At 38.3% G+C, this 23813-nt stretch overlaps 1 protein-coding gene across 2 annotated transcripts in view; it reads right to left on the bottom strand.

Annotated features, from left to right (window-relative positions):
- Positions 1–2204: 2204 nt before the first annotated feature.
- LOC119784773 (M-phase phosphoprotein 9) overlaps positions 2205–23813 on the bottom strand; it is a 41366-nt gene continuing 19757 nt past the window's right edge. For both annotated transcript variants that reach the window (XM_038287001.1, XM_038287002.1), the window contains exons 11-24: positions 21961–22110; positions 19389–19476; positions 19065–19280; positions 18469–18516; positions 18236–18300; positions 15376–15477; positions 11724–11933; positions 11478–11647; positions 8670–8939; positions 8381–8501; positions 8193–8281; positions 4683–4882; positions 4406–4474; positions 2205–3019 (exon numbers count right to left, since the gene is read on the bottom strand). In XM_038287001.1, coding sequence (XP_038142929.1) covers positions 2918–3019; positions 4406–4474; positions 4683–4882; positions 8193–8281; positions 8381–8501; positions 8670–8939; positions 11478–11647; positions 11724–11933; positions 15376–15477; positions 18236–18300; positions 18469–18516; positions 19065–19280; positions 19389–19476; positions 21961–22110 — 1900 coding nt within the window. In that variant the 3' untranslated portion in view covers positions 2205–2917. The remainder of the gene's footprint in view (positions 3020–4405; positions 4475–4682; positions 4883–8192; positions 8282–8380; positions 8502–8669; positions 8940–11477; positions 11648–11723; positions 11934–15375; positions 15478–18235; positions 18301–18468; positions 18517–19064; positions 19281–19388; positions 19477–21960; positions 22111–23813) is intronic.

The raw sequence follows: 23813 nt of genomic DNA, 5'->3' as shown, positions 1-23813 counted from the left end.
CCACTAGTTGTAACAATATATATGCAATACAGTCAAAATACCTTAAGCTGTTTATTTTTAGTAAATAGAAATAAAGTATTGCCCTACTGCATTGCAATGCTTGCGCTGTAATGCATTCTGGATAAATGATGCACGCCAGGTCATGCAGCACTAGCTCCATTCAGCCAAAACAGGCAAAGACAAAACTTAAAGGTGACTCTATATAAAATGAGATGATGAAAAACTGGAAAAACTCTGTGGAGATGAGATGATTTGAGCTGCTCTGAGGGGCCCGTTTTCATCATTCTGATTCATTCTATCTCTTTTATCCGATTCTGCAGTATTTGTTGTTTCAATCTCTAACGTTATGCTCTCTCTGCTTTTTTTATAGTAGCTCATCAGGTCTGTTCCTGTTTGGCTGTGTCATCAGCCATTGTTTATATAGGGTGACCATATTTTCATTTGGGAAAACCAGGACACCTTGGAGCGGGGGGTGTCTCTGTCTGTGGCATGCACTCACTTAACATAGGCCTATTTAATCCTACAATAACATATTTACAGTTGATTTATTAAAAATGCTTTTCAGTAAAAATCAACAACAATAAATACAATAACAAATTATAATTTTATTCAAAATGTATTTATTAAAAAAATGCTTAACAATTCCTGTAATGAATGAATAGCACAATAAAAGAAATAATGTCTCATCTAAACATCCCTCACTTAACAATAAAAGCTAACAATAACTCTCAACTCCCAATAACAGATGATACTCAGCCTCAGCAATGAACGAAATGATGTCTGTTCTGTAGGAAAAAATTGGAAATTGGAAAAAATAAATTAACAAATGAGCTAATTAACAAAAAATACCTCTTGTGTAGCAAAAACGTACCAAAATGTACCAAAAACGACCAAACATATCAATAGACTATCTTTACTTTCGGAGTCCAGGTGGCTTTTCAGATCCCTTGCACCTCCTTTGGACACTGAGACATATGTGCCTGCTTTGCACACTGCACAAGGCCTCCCGTTTGTCTCGACCCGGTCTGAAAGCGGGAAAACTCTTTTGTAAATTGTTGGTAAACATACATTTGCGCTTTGGCATGTTGTTGGCGTACTGACAGCCACGGTATCTATCTTCTGATTAAGAACAGGGCTGCCCGCACTGACGCGGCTCAGGGATTACATCACACGCAGCGTCGTGCGCAGTGCCCTAGCGCCTGTAAATGTAATGGTCCAATGAAGGTAATTTAAAAAGCAGGACATTTCCTCACTTTCTAAAAAAACCCGGGACGCCCGGGACAGGACATGAAATACGGACATGTCCTGGGAAATACAGACGTTTGGTCACCCTAGTTTATAGATGTCTGAGATCGTCCTGTTTTTCCAGTGAAATCCTGTTTCTCTGACTGTGACTAACTGGATGTGTTCTCTTTTATCCTCTGACATGGGAGCTGGCTCGGAGCTCGTCTGCCTGGCTGTGTGTTTCCTGGCCTTTTAAAGCTGCTTTTTGTATCTCTGCTTCTGTCTCCTTGAACCCCAGTCGGCCTCAGCAGATGGCCGCTCACACTGAGCCTGGTTCTGCTGGAGGTGTCTTCCTGTTAAAAGGGAGTTTTTCCTCTCCACTGTTGCAATGAGCATGCTTAGTGTGAGGGATTGCCAAAGAGTCAAACAGTTGATGCAATCAACTGGTTTTCCTAAGATAGAAAACATTAAATCAATCCGACTGTATGATCTGGTGAACTATAAAGTGCCTTGAGATGACACGTGTTGTGAATTGGCGCTATAGAAATAAACTGAATTATAAGTTTTCTCCTTTAGTGCTTCTGTGAACTAAAATAATAGTGGATCCAAATGGATTCATACAAAAAAAATAGCTTCAATTTCTATTTATCAAAGAAGGTAATTTATCATTTATGGGGCTTTTTCTAACAAACGCTTTATGACTAGTAAGACAATGACTAATATGTATGTAACGAGGGCCACACATATTGAATAAAAGCACAATTTGAAGAGGTTTTCTTTAATTCTGCAGAGTGAGCAGAGCTGATAAACGTTAGAGTGGTAATGCTGAAAAGGTTTGATGAGCTTAAGAGGATTAATAAGATATTAGGGAGACTCATCACCTGTATCAATATTCATTATGAACGCATTATCTGTACCGTTTGACACAGCCATTTATTATTACGAGCTCACAGGAATAATAAATCTATAATAAGACAACCCCAGTTTAAAAATAAAAATTTTATTGTGCAATAGTTTTATAGGTCCACTGAAAAACATGTCATGTAGCAAACCAACATGGAAAAAATGGACGAACGCCATGCACAAGAATCATCGCTGCCGCGGAATGAGACGGAGAATCGGACGTGGAATGTCTGCGTGCTGCTTTGGCTCCCACTGGGTGAAATGCTGCTGAGGGAAAATTAAGCCATTCAGAAAAGAAACACATAAAAGGCTCCTGGGTTCAAGTAAACAATGATTTCCTTCAAGTTGGAAGAGGTTTGGCCCGAATTTACAATAAAAAACAGGAAATGTTCTGAGAGGTAAAAAAAAATATAAATAAATAACATTTAAACAAATATGGAAAAAAAAAATAAAGGTGAATGTGATTTTTGTTAGTGAATGTCTTGTTAAATGTGTCTTCACATCTTAACCCCTAAATCTCTTCTTCCGAGTGATAGAACGAGTTCATGTTGTTTTTCTGTGACTATAAAAGTAAATGACTTTACAAATCTGTGCTTTACTACAAAATATACTCCAAAAGTTACAATAGTTTCCCAACATATAAAAAAAAACATATCCCAGAGTAAAGGTCAGGTGAACGTATAAAAACATGTTGAAAGTTCAATGTACAGATGAGAGATTATGGCACGGCAAATATTCAGAGGACAATCGGTGTTGTTGGTGACGCTGGAGACGGCGAGGACGGGCGCTGCTATATGTGGGCAGAGGAGCGGAGGACGTGGAATCTCTTCAGAATCATTCGGATGGATCCCAGCTCCCGGTTCAGCCTCTCCAGACGTTTCTCTAAGGCCACCTGGAGAAAGAAGGAAGCAGGTTAGAGTCTGCTATACAGCAGCAGAAAGTAAAACAACATACATCTATGCAGGGTTTTAGTTTCTCTTTTGTTGCGAGCAAATTAACTTGTTATGTAAATGGAGGTTTGAAAACAAATTTGAAAAGTTTTTTTTAATGAATTTTCCAGCCATCCATCCATTTTCAAACATGCTTAATCACAAGTAGGGTCACGAGGGTTGCTTGTGCCTATCTCCAGCTGTCTACGAGTTAGAGGCGGGGTCCACCCTGGACAGGTCGCCAGTCCATCGCAGGGCAACACAGAGACAAACAACCATTCATACAAACACTCACACCTAAGGAGTATTTAGGCAGCCAATTAACCTAACAGTCATGTTTTGGACTTTGGGAGGGAGCCGGGGTACCCGGAGAGAACCCACACTTGCTCAGGGAGAACTTGCAGACTCCATGCAGAAAGACCCCAGGCTGGGAATCAAACTCAGAACCTTCTTGCTGCAAGGCAGCAGTGATACCTGCTGCCCCACTGTGCAGCCTCATGATTATTCCTTTCAAATTTATTTTTTTTAATTTTTTCTCTTAATGAATACATTTTTTTTTTTTTTTACAAATTTTATATAAAAATACATTTACATTTTTATTTTTTCAAAAAAAATGTACATTTTTTATATTTTGAAGTTTAGCTTTTTTTTTATGCTTTTCTTTTACACTTTTTTATATATTTTTTTATTGTTTTTTTATTAAACATTCTGTTTTTTCAAACTGCGTTTCACAGATCCCAATCTCTTCATTAAACCCCGACACAGAAGGTCACACATTGACCTATAAAATGCCGTTGACATTCATGCAGACACTACAAAAAATGTTAATCTAAGTAAGTAAATTTTTCTTAAAATAATTGCATTTCTTCTTGAATTAAACAGGTGAAACTTTTTGCCCAACGATTTACATTTGAAATAGTAAAAAAACAACTGAAGTATCTTATTTCAAGTTTATGATATCTAATTATGTTATTTTAAGTGTAAAAATACTAATTTCATTGGCAGATCCTCTTATATACCAACTCAAATTAAAGTTAAACACACTTATTTTAAGACATTTCTACTTATTTTTAGCTAGTTTTTGCAGGGAATAAAAATACTTCCACCCCCAAGGGGATTGGTTAAACTCAATCTAAAAAAAAATGCAACTTGTAAATCTCAACATAAAGAAAGAAGAAAATAAATAAATAAATTGAAAATATAATATCTGGGAAAAAATTAGAAAAAAAACACAATGTACGTACATACACATGTAATAATATATATATAAATATATATAAATGTAAACCCTAATAAACTGATTTATGACCAGTTTATGACAAGTTTCCTCTGGTTTGCTGCTATTTTACCTCATCTAATCGGGTCTGGAGGCTCACTCTGCCACCGGCCGCAGGGATTCTGCTCAAAGCCGCCTCAATCTGAACACATATGCAACAAAGAGAAAGATAAAGCAGTCAACATCGTGGGGCTCATTAGATCGGAACAAAGAGCAGAGGACAGACTGAATTAAAATCCCTGTAAAGCTGTTATAAAACCAGCAGATTGAGGATTAGGCAGATGGAAACTGGATCCTTCTGACATAAAGATGGGAAGGAATTACTTAGTGACAGATTCATTTAAACACACCTGCTGTTTCTCCTGCGTCAGCTCATCAAACAGTCTCTCTGCTTCAGCCAGCGACTGCGGTCTGTCCAGGCTCAGCAGAGCCAGGTCCTCTGAGGAGTCCTGCTGGTCGGGGCTGCTCCGGTCCGGCTGCTCCTCCCAGCCCAGCTGGGGGGTTCTGTCCGGTGGCTCCGCTGGACCCGAGTCCTCTGGCACCTGTCGGTCTGAGAGAACGGAACAGGACATCGTTATTTATGAACTCATCCCTCTGTGTCAGGAAAAGTTACAGACGTAAACAAATTATAGAATAGAAAAGATTAGAAAATCCCTTTTTTGTCCCACAGTGGGGAAATTATGGATTAAGGTGATAGAGATTAGGATAAACTCTGTTTAAAGATTTTGAGATGAAAAAAATATTTTTAGAGAACACACAGCAGGGCAGGGTGGTTCTCCACGTTATTCATACTCTTCTTTCTCAAACAGGCCTACAAACAGGCTTTATACAAATTTGCCAGCTTATATCTAGTACCTGGTTGCTAGGGGTGTGGAAAAAAATCGTTTTAGCAATATATCGGGATTTTTAGCTGCCTGATATAATATCAATGTTTTAGTTCCTATCATTGATTGTTTCTAAAGTAGAACACGTTTACCTAAAACTGAGCAAAAAAGGGCTACCTTTGCACCGCCACTCTGGTAGATGGCGCTGTGGTGCCCTATTGCTGTGCGGCGCAGTGCTATATCTGTAATTGGGGCAGTCACAGTGGAAGATGTGGACTGACTCAAACCGAGAGCAACAATAATGAACGAATTAAATATCTGATGAACATATACAGAGGTAGCAGAAAAATATCGCAATATATGGTGACATTGCAATATAGTGATAATGTCGTATTGTGACTCAAGTATTGTGACATGTAATGTATCGCAAAACCAATGCCAATACTTACCCCCACTGGGGATATTCTCTATCTCTTTGTCTCCTCTATCGCTTTTTCTCTCTCAACATAAGTCAAGTAGCTGTTGCTGAACTGGAGAGCTCCTTCAGTGTCAGACTGCTGCACCTTAAATGCACCAGGGAGCGTTATCACAGATCCTTCCTCCCAGCAGCTGGAAGACTTTATAACCATCACTGTTCCCTCAATAACTTGTCACATTCATTATGATTTTGCCGTTTCTATCTTAGTCAGTGTGGAAGCATATTTTTCATTGGCTTATTTATGAGAAAAATATTTTGAGTGTGCCTTTTATCTGCCTAAATAGGGGTGATTGTTTAGAAGTCTTGTTTCAGTCTGTATGCGGGAATTAAAGGAATAGTACACCCAAAACATGATTAGCCTTCATTTTCTACTCACCCCCATGCTGAACAACACTCTGGAGTACTTTTTTGATATCTCAAATGCATCTGGAGATCTGGGAGGCTTCTTGCTGTCTGCTGACATTCAAATAATGGAGGTCCATGGCGCCCGAGACAGAAAGGTCCATAAAAGTCCACAAAAAACGTGTCAATATTCCTCCATACTGCTCGTCCAATGTATTCCAAGTGTCCTGAGTGGGTAGCATCCAGAATTTACTCGAAACGAAGTCATTTAGAATGTTTTTAGAGCATAAACAGTAGTGTATAGGATTTCCTGAAAGCGCGTTCACGAGTCTACGGAAACCGCGGCAGACCAAACCAGATGAAAGTGCGCATTCAGCGTCTGCTCTGCCAATAATGCAAGCGTAGAAGAAGAAATGTGCTGTTTACCTGTGCAAAGAAAGAAACAGCGAAAGAAAAATGTCTGAGGACTTCAGTGTTGAGGAAGAGCATGAGTACTTTGCCGAGCTGAATGCGCTGGCTTGGTCTGCCGGCTTCCATAGCGTTGTGATCGCGCATGTGCGCGCTTTCAGGAAATCCTATACACTACTGTTTATGCTCTAAAAACATTCTAAATGACTTCGTTTCGAGTAAATTCTGGACGCTACCCACTCAGGAAACTTGGAATACATTGGACGAGCAGTATGGAGGAATATTGACACGTTTTTTGTGGACTTTTATGGACCTTTCTGTCTCGGACACCATAGACCTCCATTATTTGAATGTCAGCAGACAGCAAGAAGCCTCCCAGATCTCCAGATGCATTTGAGATATCAAAAAAGTACTCCAGAGTGTTGTTCAGCATGGGGGTGAGTAGAAAATGAAGGCTAATCATGTTTTGGGTGTACTATTCCCTTTAAGTTATGGAGTTAAGATTGGGGGTGACTCTACTACTCCTCCCTACTCTAGACAAGGGTGAAGGGAGGGTCATGAGAGATAGGAATGAGTTCACACAGCCTCATTCATGCCGTGAGCGGGAGACCTGTTCTGAGTGTTTATCTGGCTAAATTTTATGTCCTTGATGAATTGAAGTGTTTTTTTTTCTTGGGAATAACCAAATGTTCGCGAGTGAGAAAGTTCTTTATGTAGGGGTGGGATAGTTCCAAGGAAGAGAGTGTTTGTAGTGGGAGTGGATGTGTAAAAGTCTGCACTCAGCTTTGCTCAGTCAGAGCTCTATCTCTCCATCTGAGGACGTTAAGTACATTTGAAACTTTTTTCTAGCAAGAAATGCCTTTGTCTCAGCTTCCTAAATCCACATCAGTTAAATAACATGCTGCTGTCATTCTGCACATCTCTGATGTTGCTGCTATTTTCAAATATTACTGTAAAAATGTCCATAGCTGTATATTGATTATTTATTCTCCAGGTGCACAGTTTTATATTGTTGAAACACTTTACAGTACAGTATTTTATTTGTTCATTTTTTAACTCTTCACTATTATGTTATTCTTATACATTTTTCTAAGATCCACATTTGTGTGACAATTTTTTCTATAATCTTTTTGCTGCTGTAACAGCAGAATTTCCCCATTGTGGGACAATAAAGGGTTGTTTCTATTATTTTCTTCTATTCGGTATTCTGTAAATGTCTAATAACATTGCACCAAAATAAAGGCTTTTTATAGTTTAGAATTAGTAGTTTATAAATACTGAACATAAGGTGCGGTGCATCCAACAGAGTTTAACCCTTTTTAGGCCAAGTTACCTTTTTGTTTTATCACTTAAAAGCCTCTTCAGAAACCAGGTCCTGAGTGAAAGCTGGTGGTTAACGGGTTTGCCTAAATAAAATATTTAAACACTACTTTTATATCACTGCAAAAATGATGCACAGGGAGGTGATGAAGAAAGGTGCCTGGAACACGTTATTGTTCTCATGCTGGTTTGTTTCAGCCTTTCTCAGATCTCATGTACGGGGGCTGTTCGTATCATCGGTTGTTTGCATTACAGCAGTGACTGTTAGCAAAGGGGAGTGAATACAAGCTTGCAGAGGGGAGGGGGGCTTCAGGAAAATCTGACATTCCTGGGATTAGCAGCGTTAACATGACAGTTTCAAGGTTTTAATGTAGAAAAAGCTTAGCAGTGTTCAATAATGTAAGGAGAAAATGTCTTTTTCTTAGAGTCTTTTTATTTCCGAGAGGGTTGGATTGATTTTTAACATTTTCTGAGCTTCTCTGTGATACCTTTATCTTCCAGTGATGTAAACTGGAGTCTCTTCCTGGAGCCGCCGCTGTGGAATGAATGCCGTGTCTTGTCAACGTTTCTGTCGGGCCTGTGGTTAGGTGTAAAAATCAGCTTTAATATAAGAAACAACCACAGCTAATCTGTGTTTTCCCCTCTCTCTGTTAAAGCTGGGTTTTTGTTCTCTCACCTTTGGAGAAGGTGCTCCTCTCTGGGCATCATGTGGCCAAAAGCAGTGGAGTAGTTCTCAGAGGGGCAGCGTTTAGGGCTGGACTTGGCAGACAGCGGCATGAGTAACGTTTCCCTCTTGGCTGCATAGGGAGGAAAAAGGTGATTGAAGTCAGCATTTAACGTATAAGCTAATGTTTGCCATGATAACCTTGTGCTAACAGGCTTAGCTGGTATCTACAGTTAGATCGTTAAGGAGCGTAGATATTTTTATTAGCCTTTTAGACGCATCAGATTCGGCTAAAACTTACTTGCTGTAGCTGCAGGTCCATTTCTGTGTGCAGCAGGTGGCAGTGAGGACGACCTGTGGCCTTCAGGTGACAGACTTCTCTGAGCTCTCAGCAGGGCTGCAGCCCTCTCAGCTCCGCTGCGACTTCTTGTGCCCCGATTCTCGCCCCCCGTAACAGCTCCTCCAATTTGAATCACCCCGGTCTCGTCCTGAGCCAGCTCGGGTCGCTTGGGGATTGGCTCTTTGTTTTTGCGCTCCACAAACCCAACAGTGGTCCTCTGAAGCCCGACCCCTGCAGACACAGGCCCTTTCTCAATATGTGTACTTGTGCGCTCTGATGCGCTCGTGAACTCATCAAACGTCATCAGCCTCAGCCCTAGTACTGTTCCAATTCACAAGAACAGCAGACAGAGAACGGACAAAGTCCGCGGATGTTGTTCTCACCCCTCCCTCTTTACCCAGCATGCATCAGAGCAGACTTGTCTGTTATTGAGGTTGACAGCTGTCCCAGCATGCACTGCTGCAGCAGCTTTCAATGGAGCGCTCACAGATCTCAGAGTTAGACGTTAAAGTTCTCTTTTCTGTTGCCATTTACATTACACTTCACTATATCACTATAAGGCCAATTTACTGATTTAATGCATAATGAAAAAAAAAATTTGGGGCTGAGAGGACTGTGGCAAGCAGCGGATGTCCGAGGGTAACGGCAGCCAGGTCTAATCCTAGCCCGTCTGCAGCAGCCCTCTCTCAGCATAGCCGTGTGTGAAGGACCGCTGGCTCTGATGGAGAGTTTTTTTGTTTTATTTAACTAAATGTTCCGTTGATTTGTGTTTATCGGACTTTCTTCATTATTATTCCCCCCAAAAAATGAAAAAGGTAAGAATTTATTATTATCTAGAGACTATTAATAACAGGAGGTGAAATGCACCTCCAGCAGAGCATGTGTGACGTCATCAGTACGCTTCTGTTCCAATTGACCCATTTCTATCCCCGATTCCACGCTTTCCTGTGTTCTTCTCAAGAAGGTGGTGAGGACACAAGTCCGTACTGGCGTTCTAATGAATTGAGAACAGGACAGTAATGTCTGAGACAGAGAAACAGACGGAGGAGCTAGCTGCAGCTAGGTCCAGCTAGCTGCCGCTAGCGCCGCTGGCCAGGCACAATAAAAACAACCTGAAACCTCGAAGTCATTTACTGGAAGATCTAAAAATCTCATTGAAGAAAATATTTTTTGTTACATTTTAAGTGAAATTTTGATGCATTTTTTTATTTAAATAAAATCTTACTGCTCCTATAGCAGACAATACAAATAAATCATTTTGTGTTAAATGTCTATGTGGCCTTTGTGACTTGTTTTTAGCTTAACCAAAGTAAAAATGGCCGACAGATGTACAATTTAGACTGTTGGAACACAAGAACATGCTTGGATCTAAACATCTTCCTTCTGATGAACCCAGAGAAGCATCACCACAGCATGAACCTGCCTCCACCATGTACTGCTGTTGCATGTTAGCTTTCCAACATGAAGCATTTGTGCATTTAGGTCCAATCCCCCAGCTTGTTTGTAGCAAACTAAACTTTCTTTTCAATTTCACTCATAACTTGTTTGGTGGAGTGAAAAGACAAAACTTGTGTGTCTTTAATTTAAGGTATACAATATGAACTGCCAAGAAGTATTTATGTCCCTAAAACAAGATAATAAGACATGAAGGACTTAAAATATTTTAATGAAGTGGATTTTTTTATCATTTGCAAATTGTCTTGCTTGGTTAAATCCAGGGAAAATACAAGGGCTGTAACTAATGATTATTTAGCAAATTGAGTAATCTGTCGATTATTTTTTTGATTAATTGACTAATAATCGGATCGCCAAAGGTTCCTTAAAGAAGATTTTTTATTAAATTAAACCAGGTGAAAGTAAATCTTTTCCACTTGAGAGGTTCAGGATAAAGCATATTGACAAACAAAAAACTTTTTTTTAAAATCTTAAATATAAACATTTTTATTAATTTTTTTTACAATTTTGCTGTAATTACTGCTCTAAGTGGGTAGCTCTGTAGCTAAAGAAATGTTATAGAGTCTCTACACTTTAGTTACCGATTAATCAATTATTAAAATAGTTGACGATTATTTCAATAATCGATTAATCATAGTTAATCCAATGAACTGTTTCAGCCCTAGAAAATACTCTGACTCTTTTGTTTTATATAGATTTGATACAACAACCTGATCTGAGGATCTCTGCAGCTTCTCAAAAGCTTTTTTTTTTTTTTTTATGGATGATTATCCCTGAAAAGCTTCTGAATCAATAGAATAACATTTACTCAATCTATTTAGCAATTAGGTAACTTCTAAACTAGTTGCATTACATTTTTTTAAAGGGATATCAGATTAAATGCTGTTTAATCATCAATACAAGCCACACTTTTCTGGTTTATTATTTTTTAAAAGGTTTGAAAAGATCCTATTGCATAGAACTCTAGTAAAATACCTTGAGCTTTATGGTTGTACAATTTAAAAAGAGCCTCTATGTCTCCAGCTGTTTGCTAAACAAAGAGAGCGAATTCGATTTCAAAATAAAATCTCGTCTTGTTTTGGCATTGTTCAACCACAAGGTGGCAGTGTTTGCAATATGTGGCAGCTGCTGTGGTTTGTGCATCATTCTACAAGTCACATAAAGGAGGGAATAGAGGGAAAAAAAAAGACCAGAAGAAGCAGAAAGGACAAACTTCTACCATCTTCCTCTGTAGCTAATGAAGGCAGTTATTTGTTTTCATTTTGAAAAGAGGACATTTTGAGAAAGACCTTCTTGGAAACAATGGTTGCTTACATGGGGCGCGGGTCTCTGTGGCTTTAGTTTCTTCCAGCTCTATCAGGGCCCTCATCATGGGCGTCAGGGGGCTGGATCCTTCTCGCCGACCGGCCTCCTTCACGCCGCCGCTCAGCTCCTGATGCCTGGTCTGATGCAGGGTTTGCTCGCACTCAGGTGGAGACGCACACCTGCAAAACCAGAACCTCAGTGAACTTTTCATCCTCATAGAGATTTAAACGATAGGTCCTGACTCTAAAGCCCTACCTCCAGCTGCCGCCGGCTGAAGACGCCTCCACAGAACTCACACTTCCAGACGACTGATCATTTACAGGATAAGACAATCTCTTGTGAATATTTGGTTTTCTGCTGCCATTCAGCTGGTCAGACAGGGAAGAAGGGGACCTCCTTCTGGTGACGTCTGGTTCTACTTTGCCTTTACTGGGTGACAGCAGCAAGTCCGGATGGTGAAAGAGACTGTAGATATTATCAGGAGAATCATTTAGTCATAGCATCAGTGGCTTGAAACAAAAATCATTAACATTAAAGGACAGGATAAAAACTATTACAAGTGTAGGGTCATAATTTTTGTCACGTTACAACATCAAGCCTGAATGTATCAGATTTAGATCTCTAATGATGAACCAACCTGAACTAGCGCATAAGAGTCTATCATAATTTCAATGTTTTTCCTATAAAAAAAAGGTCAGTTAGTTTAGTATCTATTATCAAACACCTGCTAAGGATTTTTTCTTTATTAGATAAGGGAGGTAAAGCAAAAAATAAAGCCAACAACAAATCAATATTTAACCCTATAATGCCAAATGTATCATATTTGATACATACGGTTTCTGAAATGTTTTGCATCTGACACTTTTTGCACAATGTAATGGTAAAAACTTTGCTCAAAATCCTATTGTACCCAATCAGATATACCTGATAACAGCCAGTAGAAGACTACATAAAAAATAATCTTGACTTATCGCATAGTAATAAATTATTATTATGAAAAATGTATTTCTGTTTTTTCTTTTTACATATTTTGTTAAAAGGGCAAATAAGGACTTCAAACCAAGAAAAAGTAATTTTCTGTTTTGTTTTATTCTTGCATCAGGCTTTAAAGGGTTAATATTTCTTTCTTTTAATCTGACTTTATATGTTAATAAATGATATCAAGAACATTTATGTCGGTGTTCATTTACTACAATGTTGCAGTCAGGTCTAACATGGAAAGGTTAAAGGTTGGCAACTGGTTGAACCATATCAATGATCAATAATCAATGATAGACTTGATAGCCCTTTCAACTATTTTTTTATTTTTTATTGTTTTGGCCCTATGGGTTACGCTGGAGTATTAGGGCCAGGCTAGAGATTTTTTTTCTTCTATTTCGAGAATAAAGTCATAACATTATGAGAATAAAGTCGTAACATTACGAGAATAAATTAAGAGAATAAAGTCGTTAAATTACGAGAATAAAGTCGTAACATTACGAGAATAAAGTCATATAATTATGAGAATAAAGTCATAAGATTACAAGAATAAAGTCATAACTTATGAGAATAAAGTCGTAAAATTATGAGAATAAAGTCGTAACCTTACGAGAATAGTAGTAAAATTACGAGAATAAAGTCGTAACATTACGAGAATAAAGTCGTAAAATTACAAGAATAAAGTCGTAACATTACGAGAATAAAGTCGTAAAATTACGAGAATAAAGTTGTAACATTACGAGAATAAAGTCGAAAAATTACGAGAATAAAGTCATATAATTACGAGAATAAAGTCGTAACCTTACGGGAATAAAGTTGTAAATTTAAGAGAATAAAGTCGTAACATTACAAGAATAAAGTCGTAAAATTACGAGAATAAAGTCGTAACATTACGAGAATAAAGTTGTAAATTTAAGAGAATAAAGTCGTAACATTACAAGAATAAAGTCGTAAAATTACGAGAATAAAGTCGTAACATTACGAGAATAAAGTCGAAAAATTACGAGAATAAAGTCGTACCATTACGAGAATAAAGTCGGAACATTATGAGAATAAAGTCATAACATTACGAGAATAAAGTCATAACATTACAAGAATAAAGTCATATAATTACGAGAATAAAGTCGTAACCTTACGGGAATAAAGTCGTAACATTAAAAGAATAAAATTGTAACATTACGAGAATAAAGTCGTAACATTACGAGAATAAAGTTGTAAATTTAAGAGAATAAAGTCGTAACATTACAAGAATAAAGTCATAAAACTACAAGAATAAAGTCATAAAACTACGAGAATAAAGTCGTAAAACTACGAGAATAAAGTCGTAACACTATGAGAATAGAGTCATAAAAGTACGAGAATGAAGTCATAACTTATGAGAATAAAGTCATAAAATTACGAGAATAAAGTCGTAACATTACGAGAATAAAATCGTAAAATTACAAGAATAAAGTCGTAAAATTATGAGAATAAAGTTGTAACATTACCAGAATAAAGTAACATTACGAGAATAAAGTCGTAAAATTACGAGAATAAGGTCATAACATTATAAGAATAAAGTCGTAACATTACGAGAATTAAATTGTAAAATTACGAGAATAAAGTCGTTATATTACGAGAAAAAAGTCACAACGAGAATAGTCATACGAGTTATTCTCTAAAAATTACAAGAATAAAGTCGTAATATTAAGAGAATAAAGTCCTAAAATTACGAGAAACAAAGTTGTATTTTATGACAACTCCTACAAGAAGCCATTTCTTCCCTAAAATGAGGAATGCGGAGCATCATGTGAAGTTCTGGTTTGATAAATAAGGAAATCTTTTAGCAGCAGCATCAAATTGGGCAGCAGGTCAAAGTGGACTCAGGTTGCTGATAGGTGAAGCTGGTCTGCCGTCATCTGCTGGTCGGAGCTCCAAGCTTTTTTTCTAAAACAGGTTGTTGTATGATGACTACATTCTCCTAATATTACAACTTTATTCTCGCAATATTACAACTTTATTCTCTTAAAATTACAACTTTATTTTTGTAAATTCCGACTTTATTCTTGTACTTTTACGACTTTATTCTCGTAATATTATGACTTTATTCTTGTAATTTTACGACTTGGTTCTCGTAATGTTACAACTTTATTCTCAGAATAGAAAAAATAAATCTCTAGCCTGGCCCTAAAGTAAAATTAAAGAAATAGAGCATGTATGCAAGAACCCGGTTCTTTAATCCAGAATGTTTTGTAAATCTGAAGGCTTCAAAGAATGTGTTCAAATATAAAAGCATGGATGATCTGCTTCACTGGAAAACATGCAGAGCTGCTCTATAGAGGTCAGCGCATAGAAATGGATGAGAGCTAATATGGTTTCCCTTTTCGGTTCAGTGCTCAGTCTATCCATTCTCATAGGTGAGGTTACTTTTCAGTTTGTGTTTGTTTAATATCTTTTAGCTTAGTTTACGAGAGGGAAATGAAACAAAGCAAGTCATCAAATTAATAACTAGAGTCAAACTGTGCGGAGTCTAATCTCAAATATAAAACCCCAAATATAAAATATAAAAACCCATCAAGCCTTGAAAATTGGCAAGCACATGCAGAAGCTGCAGAGAGTGACAATTATAGAAAACTATTTACCCCGAACTGGACAAATCTTGCTAAATATTTATTTACTACCAGTGCATAGATGATAGAGACAAAACTCCCAAAGCATGGGTTTAGAGAAGCAGAGTAAAAGCCTACGCCTGATTCCTCAAAAGAAAAAATTATATACATATATATCAAAAATAAAACATGAAATACATTAAAACTTGTTGTTGTAACGTGATTAAAGCTTCAGAGCCTCCATCTCTTAACAGCAAAGATGTTTGTTTTTTTTTAGCTCAGTTCCTCTCAGACATTAAACATGATCACCTATCTTTGTTTACAGGATGTAAGAAGCTCACCCAGCCCCTGAGGGTTGTGCATTACTGTGGGAAGCGTAACGGATCCTGGCCTGGTTCTCATGTTCCAGCTGCTTCACCTGTGACTCCAGCTTTGAGACAACTCTAGGAGGGATTTAAAGAGACATGGGTGGGATTAGATTAGCAGGAAACACCCACGGTTAATCTGTGTTTACATCCCAGAATGAGCTAAGAGCGTCCCGCTGTAGAAATAAAAACACACTTGTTAAAACCAACAGTAGGTCACGTGGCAGCAAAGGATGGCTTGACCCAAACCTAAAGTTGCTTATTTTTCCTCTGTTCACAGAAGAAAACTTTCAGATCGAACAGGAACCATAGTAAAAGAGCATCAGACCTACGGTAGCAGAACACCGCTCGCCTATTCAGCCTGACCAACAATTCCCATTAAAGACCCCCCTTTAAGACTCTTCATACACCCATCATACACAGACAGGTAAGAGGCATTGCAGGCTAACAAAAGAAGCTAAAGCCATTTGCTGTTTTCACGTTATTTTTCAGCTGTACTGCATTACACCAGCAGATGGCGCAGTACAACAGGAACGACATTTGTGTTGCTGAAACTGTCTCTATCCTTTTTTTTTTTTAAGTCATCCCCAAGGTATGTAAGTCATAATTATGGTGGCCATCAGATTTAAATGAGCAGTAAACCAGGAAATGAGCTGCAAAAACATGTGTGATGCAAACTCCAAAATGCAAAATTTCATAAGAAAAATGTTGCAAACAGAATCAAAATTAGCTGTAAACAGCTGAAAATATGCAGCAAACGGCCAAATGAGCTACAAACACACGCAAGATACCAACTCCTAAAAAATTACCTTTTTGCTGCTATAAACACAAGAATTTCCCCATCCTAGGACAATAAAGGGATTTTCCAATCTATTTTATAAATTTAGGTTCCTTGCAGTGGTAGCTGGTGGAGCTTTCTCCAGGGGGGCTATAAATTATAAATAGACGTATACTAAAAACCAATCTAAGTTATCACACCAGTACATTTATATGAATACCAAGAAGAAAAAGCATAATGAAAACACAATTTCATGCATAGGTTTACTTTTTGAGCATGAATGTTGCCCTTCTAAGGGTTTATGTAAACCCAAATATGTGTTTTGGATGATCCAATATTGTGTTAAAAACCTAAAAAAAACATGTGTCAGTATAATAATGGAGAAGCTATTGGTCAGCTTTATGCTTTTTTTAAATATATAAAAACTATTTTCTGAGAATTATGAGCAACTATACAAATTAACAAACATCCAGAAAAAGCATACTGTATTACGTTATTGTCCATGTGAATCCCAGATTGTTCATTCTTCTTGCCTTTGCTAAAAAGAGCTTTAAATCAGTCCTATCTGTCTTTATCCATGCTGGGTCAGATCCTGATGTTGACAAAGGAGGCAGGGAAAGCAGAATAAAGCCACATGCTGCTAGCCAAGCTTTCTTGCTAAACCAGGTCCTGAAAAAAGGGACATTTTTTGCACCATTTCTCTCTCTCTCTCTCCAATGCGTCTCCAACTCCCGTGACTTGAACTTTCAATCAAAACGTCTGTGCTGTGGTGTGAGGTGGTGATCAAATGCACTTCCTGTCACTTTCTGTGAGCTATCCTATACCTGTATTGCAGAGGAGCTACTGCGCATGTACAACTTTTAACGAGAGTCTGTGGGCAAAGATTCTTGCACCCTAAGGCGGAAATACGTCACCAATCCGACGAAAAATAGAATGACGCTTTACTAGTCATTAAAGATTAAATATTTACCCTACCCATCTAAACATATATAGATAGATATATTTTGAAATATTTTACAGTATTTAAAGTATTAAAAAAAAAAATCATTATTATTCTTTTTATGTCTTAATCAGGGTCATTTGGTGTGGGGCGGCGCCCTCTAATGGACAGCCACCACTGGTTCCTTGTCCTTAGAACGAGATCTGCATATTTATGAAGGAAAAACACGCGGTCTGCTCAACTGTACCTGGAAATCACTTGAAAAAGTCCAAAGAACTTTGCAGGTTTTTAAAATACACAAAAACCTTAGTTGAAGGACTGAAGCGTGAAGCCTGTAAGTACATTCCTCTTCTTTTAACTGTTATATTCATAATATTTTCTGTCTAAAGCAGGGCTCGATGTTAACCATCATCCGGGGCAAGTAGTTTTTATTGCTGGGATAGTACAAATTTCAAAAAAAATTATTTATCACTCAAAATTACTTTAAAATCACTGACATTCGATGAAAATGAACCAGAAGCGTTGCCGGCGGCATTTTTGTTGTTTTGTAAACATTCTCGCGTGATTTGAAAAAGCCTGGTGATTTTCTGCCAGATGGCGTGAATTTTGTCCACCTAGCGGTAGTTTTGATGTAGTTACCAAAACGACAAACAAGCTAGAAAGTGCAATTGTACCTGTGTTTCTGCATCATTTTATTCGCATAATCACTCAAAAATCACCTACATTCGAAGAAAACGACCCAAAAGCGTTGTCGGCGCCAAATTTGCTGTTTTGTACACATTCTTGCGTGATTTGAAAAAGCCGTGTGATTTTCCGCAAGATGGCGTGATTTTTGTTGGGGAACTGGTGCGAATCAGACACATTTATTTCGACTTGGCTGGCTAAAAAACAACAACAAGGCAAAAAAATGTAAATACAGTAACACACCCTCCACCTATTTTACCCTGCACCCATTTCACCCACCACCCACTTGTTTCTGGGCAAATTAAATGTGAAAAAAGGTTAAAATCCTTAACGTCAACCCCTGTAAAGAGACCACCTCGCTGCATATTCTATTTCAAATGCATTTCAAAGGGTGCGCAGCTACATAAACCCTTTTGATCAATCAATCACCTCACCTCTTCAGCTCAGAAATCTGGTCGTTTGCGTCGACCAGCTTGCTCTCTGCAGACACCAGGTTGTTCTGCAGAAATAAGGAAACCATGTGATGTTAGTGTTAGGGAGGATGCTGGCAGAAACTGTAAATGAATCAAGGTTCAAGTTAAATCTAACAGGGATGCAGTGATACTGTTAAGCTGGATTTATCATGGATTCCTAAATCTGTGCTCTAGCATCAGAGAAGAGACTTTACCTTTACTGCGTCGTGCTCCTTCATCAGAGAGTCGTATTCTTTGAGAAGCTAAAGGAAAAACATTGAAGGATTTAGAAGTCGTTTATGTTTGAAATGAATAGATTCTCTTCTCCAGGTGTAGAGTTGGGAATTGATGAGATTTTCACGATTCTGATTCCCTTATCAATTCAGTGAAAAAATTTGATTCTCTTATTGATTCTGTGAAACAATTCGATTCTCTTATCGATTCTCGTCACAGTCATCTACATCTAATGGAGAAGGCAACCGATTAATGATAAAACATTACTGTACAATTTGAGGAAATAAACTCATCTCCCCCTGATTTAAATAAACGAGCGCCACCTTTCTCTCATTCACTGAACTGCAGAGCAACTTCATAGCATGTTTAATAACCCCAAAGAGAGGTAGGAAACTGGTTTATTTCCAGAAATAGCATATGATTAACTAGGAACCACATTTAGCACAGCCGGTGATATAAAACTAGCTTTAACACGGAACCGGTTCACGGAACGGTTTTCGATTCCGATCCCTATTCAGGTGTAAATCTTTCTACATCAAGCACATTTCATATTTAATCTCAAGTGTACCAGACTCACATCCTGCAGCATCTTGTACTCTCGTTCCCTCCTCGCCTCTTTCTCGTCCGCCTCTCTGCAGGCTTTCTGCGCCGCCTCCTCCAGCTGACGCACGCGGCTCTTCAAACGCGCGGCCAGGCCTTCTTTGTCTTTGGCCGAGCGTTTGCTTTCTTCCAGTCGCTGCTGCAGGGAATTCACGGCGGCTCCTGCTACGGCGTAGCGCTCCGGCCATTCAGCCTGAGAGCAAAACGGAACTTCATCAATCCTTCCGTTTTTTGCTTTTTATGTAGGAGAGAAGCAGGATTTATAAAACCATCAGAATTTAGTATATAAATACTCTGATACCAGGTGTTTCTCCAGCAAGATGTTTCTTGCCTCCAGTTCTTGGATGCGACACGTTGCCTCAGCCAGAGCTTTTTCTAGATGTTTACACCTGTGGATAAACAACCATCAATAAGTGAATCCAAACAGCAGCTTGGTGCCACATGGACATATTTCAACCCTAAGACTTTACTTAATATTGTCAGTAGATAAAATTTTTTGAAGAAAAGTTTTCCTAAGTCTGAGTTAATAATAATATTCCTATTCCCTTGTAACCTGACTCCGCCATATGGATTTGCTCCACATATCCATCTGGAAACCTTCCGTTGAAGTAATTTTGGGAAGGGGCAAAAATACTGGTTAGCTGATTGGCCTATGTTGGTGATAGACGGGCCAAATAAACCAATCAGATCAACGAAGCATATGACGTAACAGAGCGACGACGAAGAGGAGCCAATTGATAGATCAAACTCTTGCCGAAACCAGTCAGGAGAAGATTAAAAACATCTTTTCCCTGAGAAAAGCCTCCAGAGCAGTGTTTTGCTCTTCTTTCAGTGAAGAAATACTCTGTAATTCCGATAAAACTTGCTCGATAGCCACGCTAACGCTAGTTTCATTGGCTGAAGACGCCATGTTCTTTAGACTGAACGGTGGCGCTTCTCGTTGCGTCACACCTCAACCCGCCTCAAAGCCAATGCTGATTGGACGTTCGTTTGGTGAACGGCTCCAAATTTTCTTTAACGGAGAGTCTCCAGACTGATCTGCGAGTGAAACCTTGAAAGCTCGCGAGATCAGGATGGTCTCACGAGGCTAATTACCTTGTTCTGTGTGCCATTCTACGTTAGTGGTTGACCGGTTCATCAGGCAGCCGGTATTTGTGACACTAGCAGTTTTTTGTATCTGCGTAGATTTGTGAATGCGTTAGCAAGTAAAGCAGCCATGCCTTGAGAGCAAATGAAGAGAATGCATTGCTGCTCAGTAACAGCTGCTACTTTGTTTTGTTTAAACTCAGACCTGTGTATCATTTGTTATCGCTGTATTTTTGTTATCCTGTAAATGAAGGAAGGTAGAGCAATATCAACTTAAAGCGGGCATACACTGTACCATTTTATTCAATCGCAGCTACAGCTCACACAAAACCGAAGGGTTTAAAAGTTCACAGCTCACGATGCATGTTCTCACACTGTGCGACCCGATGCTCTGATGTGATCTGAAGCCAAACAAGAGGAAAAAGACGGAAGTGTCGATGCCTCCTGTTAAATATAAAGCTCAGTGAAACGTGCTGCCTTGACAATTTGTGCAATTTTGTGCTGAAAGCCCTAAAAAGAAACGGCGACGACGTATTTGGACAAAGAAATGGCTGAGCAAATTTTGTTAATTTTACAGAAAGAACTTAATTTCCCTCTCCTGCCATGCTTCTGTGTGTTCATCTGAGAGGAAGAAGAAGAATCCTTGTTTGTGCACTGAGTGATTTTCCCATGACCATCTTACGACCGACAGAACTAAACATGTTTGATTTTCTCCCGACCTCACGATTCCTGATTGGGAGGTGGTCATGAGAGGCTGATCGGCCCTTGTTACCGCCTGTACACTACACAACGCACAATCAGGCTGAAAGTCGGTCCGGTATCCATCAGTTAGATAGCTAGAAGTCAAAATAACTGGTATTGGTCTTAAAGGGGTAGTCTCATCATATTTTATTTTTTACAGTTTTACGCCACTAGCTCACTCTGGTTTCATACATTTTTATTAGACTCAGACAGACTTTATTGTCATTTTATTGTCATTTTGTACACAGAGTGTATATAAAAAGAATTTTCTTTCAGTACAGCTCTCAAGACATTTCCATTTCTAAAGTGCAGCAATGATAAAATGTAAACATAAGATTGTTATATGATTTACAGATTCCAACATGCAGCACTTTTTTATTTTATTATTTTTTTTATGAAAGACAACCTTGTCCTGTCAGCATATCATTTGTTATTTTTGTGTGTCACCTAGTCTTTTTGCTACATTTGTTTCAGAGAAAAACACTCTAAACCCTTCACCCCCTTTGTTTCAGTGTTTATAACAACAGCGGCGCAGTAGTGGAGGTAGAAAACTGGGAATGTGCTGAATGGGAAAAGAAGGAAGTAATGAAGCTAAGCCAGTTAGCACATACAAAAGTGTGGAAATAATGAAGAAAAGTCAGAGATCCAGAGTGAGAAAAGCACACAAAAAATGAAAAACGCAGGGTTCAATGAGGAGGAAGCTAAAGCTGGATGGATGTTTCTCACCTATGATGCAGTTTGTCTTTTTTCTTAGGAACAATATTTTGTCCTTTTTCTCGATAAGAAGCTCTGGAGAGGATTGACTAGAAATCAGATTCGCTGTGGATCAGTTTATTTAATTAAATAGCGGTTGCTCTTTGACCAGCAGAACAACAGTTCTGTGGTTCCGCCAGCAGATGGCGACATCCATTATATATCTGCTGGAATTCTATTTAGGCTTAAAAAAGGACTATTTAAAATCGATAAGGACGGAAGCTCTACATTTCAGTTTAATAAACCTTGTTTGCAACCAGAAAAACAAAGCTGTGATGTGAATACACACAAACCTTTCTGTGAGCGCCTGATTGCTCTTCTCTAAATCCTGAGGCAGATCTCTGAGTTTGAGTTTGTCTCTAAGGAGCTGAATCTCAGACTCGTAGTAGGCTTTCAGATCAGCTATGTGCCGGGAGTGCTTCTCTCTGAGGTTCTGCCGCAGTCTGGGAAACAAACAGAAAGAAAAACAGGATGCATTAGATGTAGGACATCTCACTATTTCCTCACGGGCCTCTTTCTTCACACCAACCCTACATCATTCCTAGCAGCTCCACATCTAACATCCTTCCTCTGGATTATAGCCATGATTCAACCCAGTCTCATGGGAAAATGTACCCCCACTACGTTGGTCCACACTGCAAAACGTAGTGGAGGTACATTAATGGCCATTTTTTTGTGGTACTGTTACGTTTCTTCTGCCTATACGTTTTCTATTGTTTTACGTCCTAGTCACGTGACTTTCAAGATTCCAGCTGGGAGAAGAAAAAAATATATATAGATGGCCGACATTCGCTCATTTTTTTGTGGAAAGATTAATAACTTGAGTTTGTTTTTGCATTAAAATGAGTTTTGATTACATTTCTAGTGAGAAATGTATAGTTTGTTGCCAGAATATTTACTCAGGGAATGTACATATTCACTTGCTTGTTCGTTTCTTGCAAAGATTTTTCAAGATAATGTGAAACTGTAACATTTTGGTATAAACATGGCTGAGATTTCTCTAACTTTTAGTGGGAAAATCAATCATTTCAATCAGTTTCTGCATTTAAATGGGTTTTGATTACATTTATAGCGAGAAGTGTAGGGTTTATTTACATAATATTTACTTAGTGAACATACATAATCACCCGCTTGCTAGTCTTTGCTACGGTTTTTCGGATCTCGTCAGGATTATGTGAAATTGCTACGTTTTGGCTGCTACCTATCGCCTAGCATTTAGCTGCCGCCCCGATTCAACTATGAATTCTTTGTGATTTAACTCCATCTGACGGATCAAACCCTCGCCACTGCGTGCGTTGCGTCTGAGGTGGATTTTCAGATCAATGCATTACGTCTTGGCATACGGGAGAAACTAATTAAACTAGTTAAAAAAAAGGATCATGGGTTAAGATCGGATGTGTTTTATTTGGAAATCTACCGGATCCTTTGTGCATTTAACGTCCTGTTTGGTGCGATCTCATTGATGGGTTTTGACCAGATTTTGACCAAAGAGGAACTAAAAAAAAACAAAAAACAATTTAAATACACAACCAGCATATCTGGAATCAGTGACAGAGAGCGACTGGGACCAGAAGTTTATTAATTTCTCCCCACTGATTTCCATTCAAAATGTTTTCGATCCCACCGGGCTCTAGGGAAGGGGCGGGCATACCGCCACCTACTGTTCATGAGTGTGTAGCAACATTGTTTTACATCTATTAAATTCTATTTTTTAATTTTGTATTCTGAAGATAAATAAATAATGCTTTCCTTAATCTATAAATATCTTTTATATTTCCTTTATTTCCCAATAATCCTTTAAGACTCCATTCTTGGCCTGTCCTCTTTTCAATTTCTTCCTTTCAGGTTCATATGTTTTGCAGTTCATCAATACATCTGCATTTTCTATCTCTCCACATCCTTCACATTTATCATTATTTTTCCTCCCTATTAAGTATAAATTGTCATTTAAATAAGTATGACCTACTCTTAATTTGATCATTATTATTTCTTCCCTTCGGTTTCTCTCATTAATATTTCTATTTAATACTGACTTTTGTACTTTATATAACCTTCTTCATTTTTATCTTCATTCCACCTTTTTTTTTTTGCCATTTTTCAATTTCTTTCCTCTTAATAAATGATTTTCCTTCCCCTTTCCCTAAAG

The sequence above is a fragment of the Cyprinodon tularosa genome, unplaced genomic scaffold, assembly GCF_016077235.1.
Source record: "Cyprinodon tularosa strain WSP-4 unplaced genomic scaffold, ASM1607723v1 ctg233, whole genome shotgun sequence".
Classification (NCBI taxonomy): Eukaryota; Metazoa; Chordata; class Actinopteri; order Cyprinodontiformes; family Cyprinodontidae; genus Cyprinodon; species Cyprinodon tularosa.
Note: the sequence above shows the minus strand (reverse complement) of the source record. Positions and strands in the feature narration are given on the sequence as shown.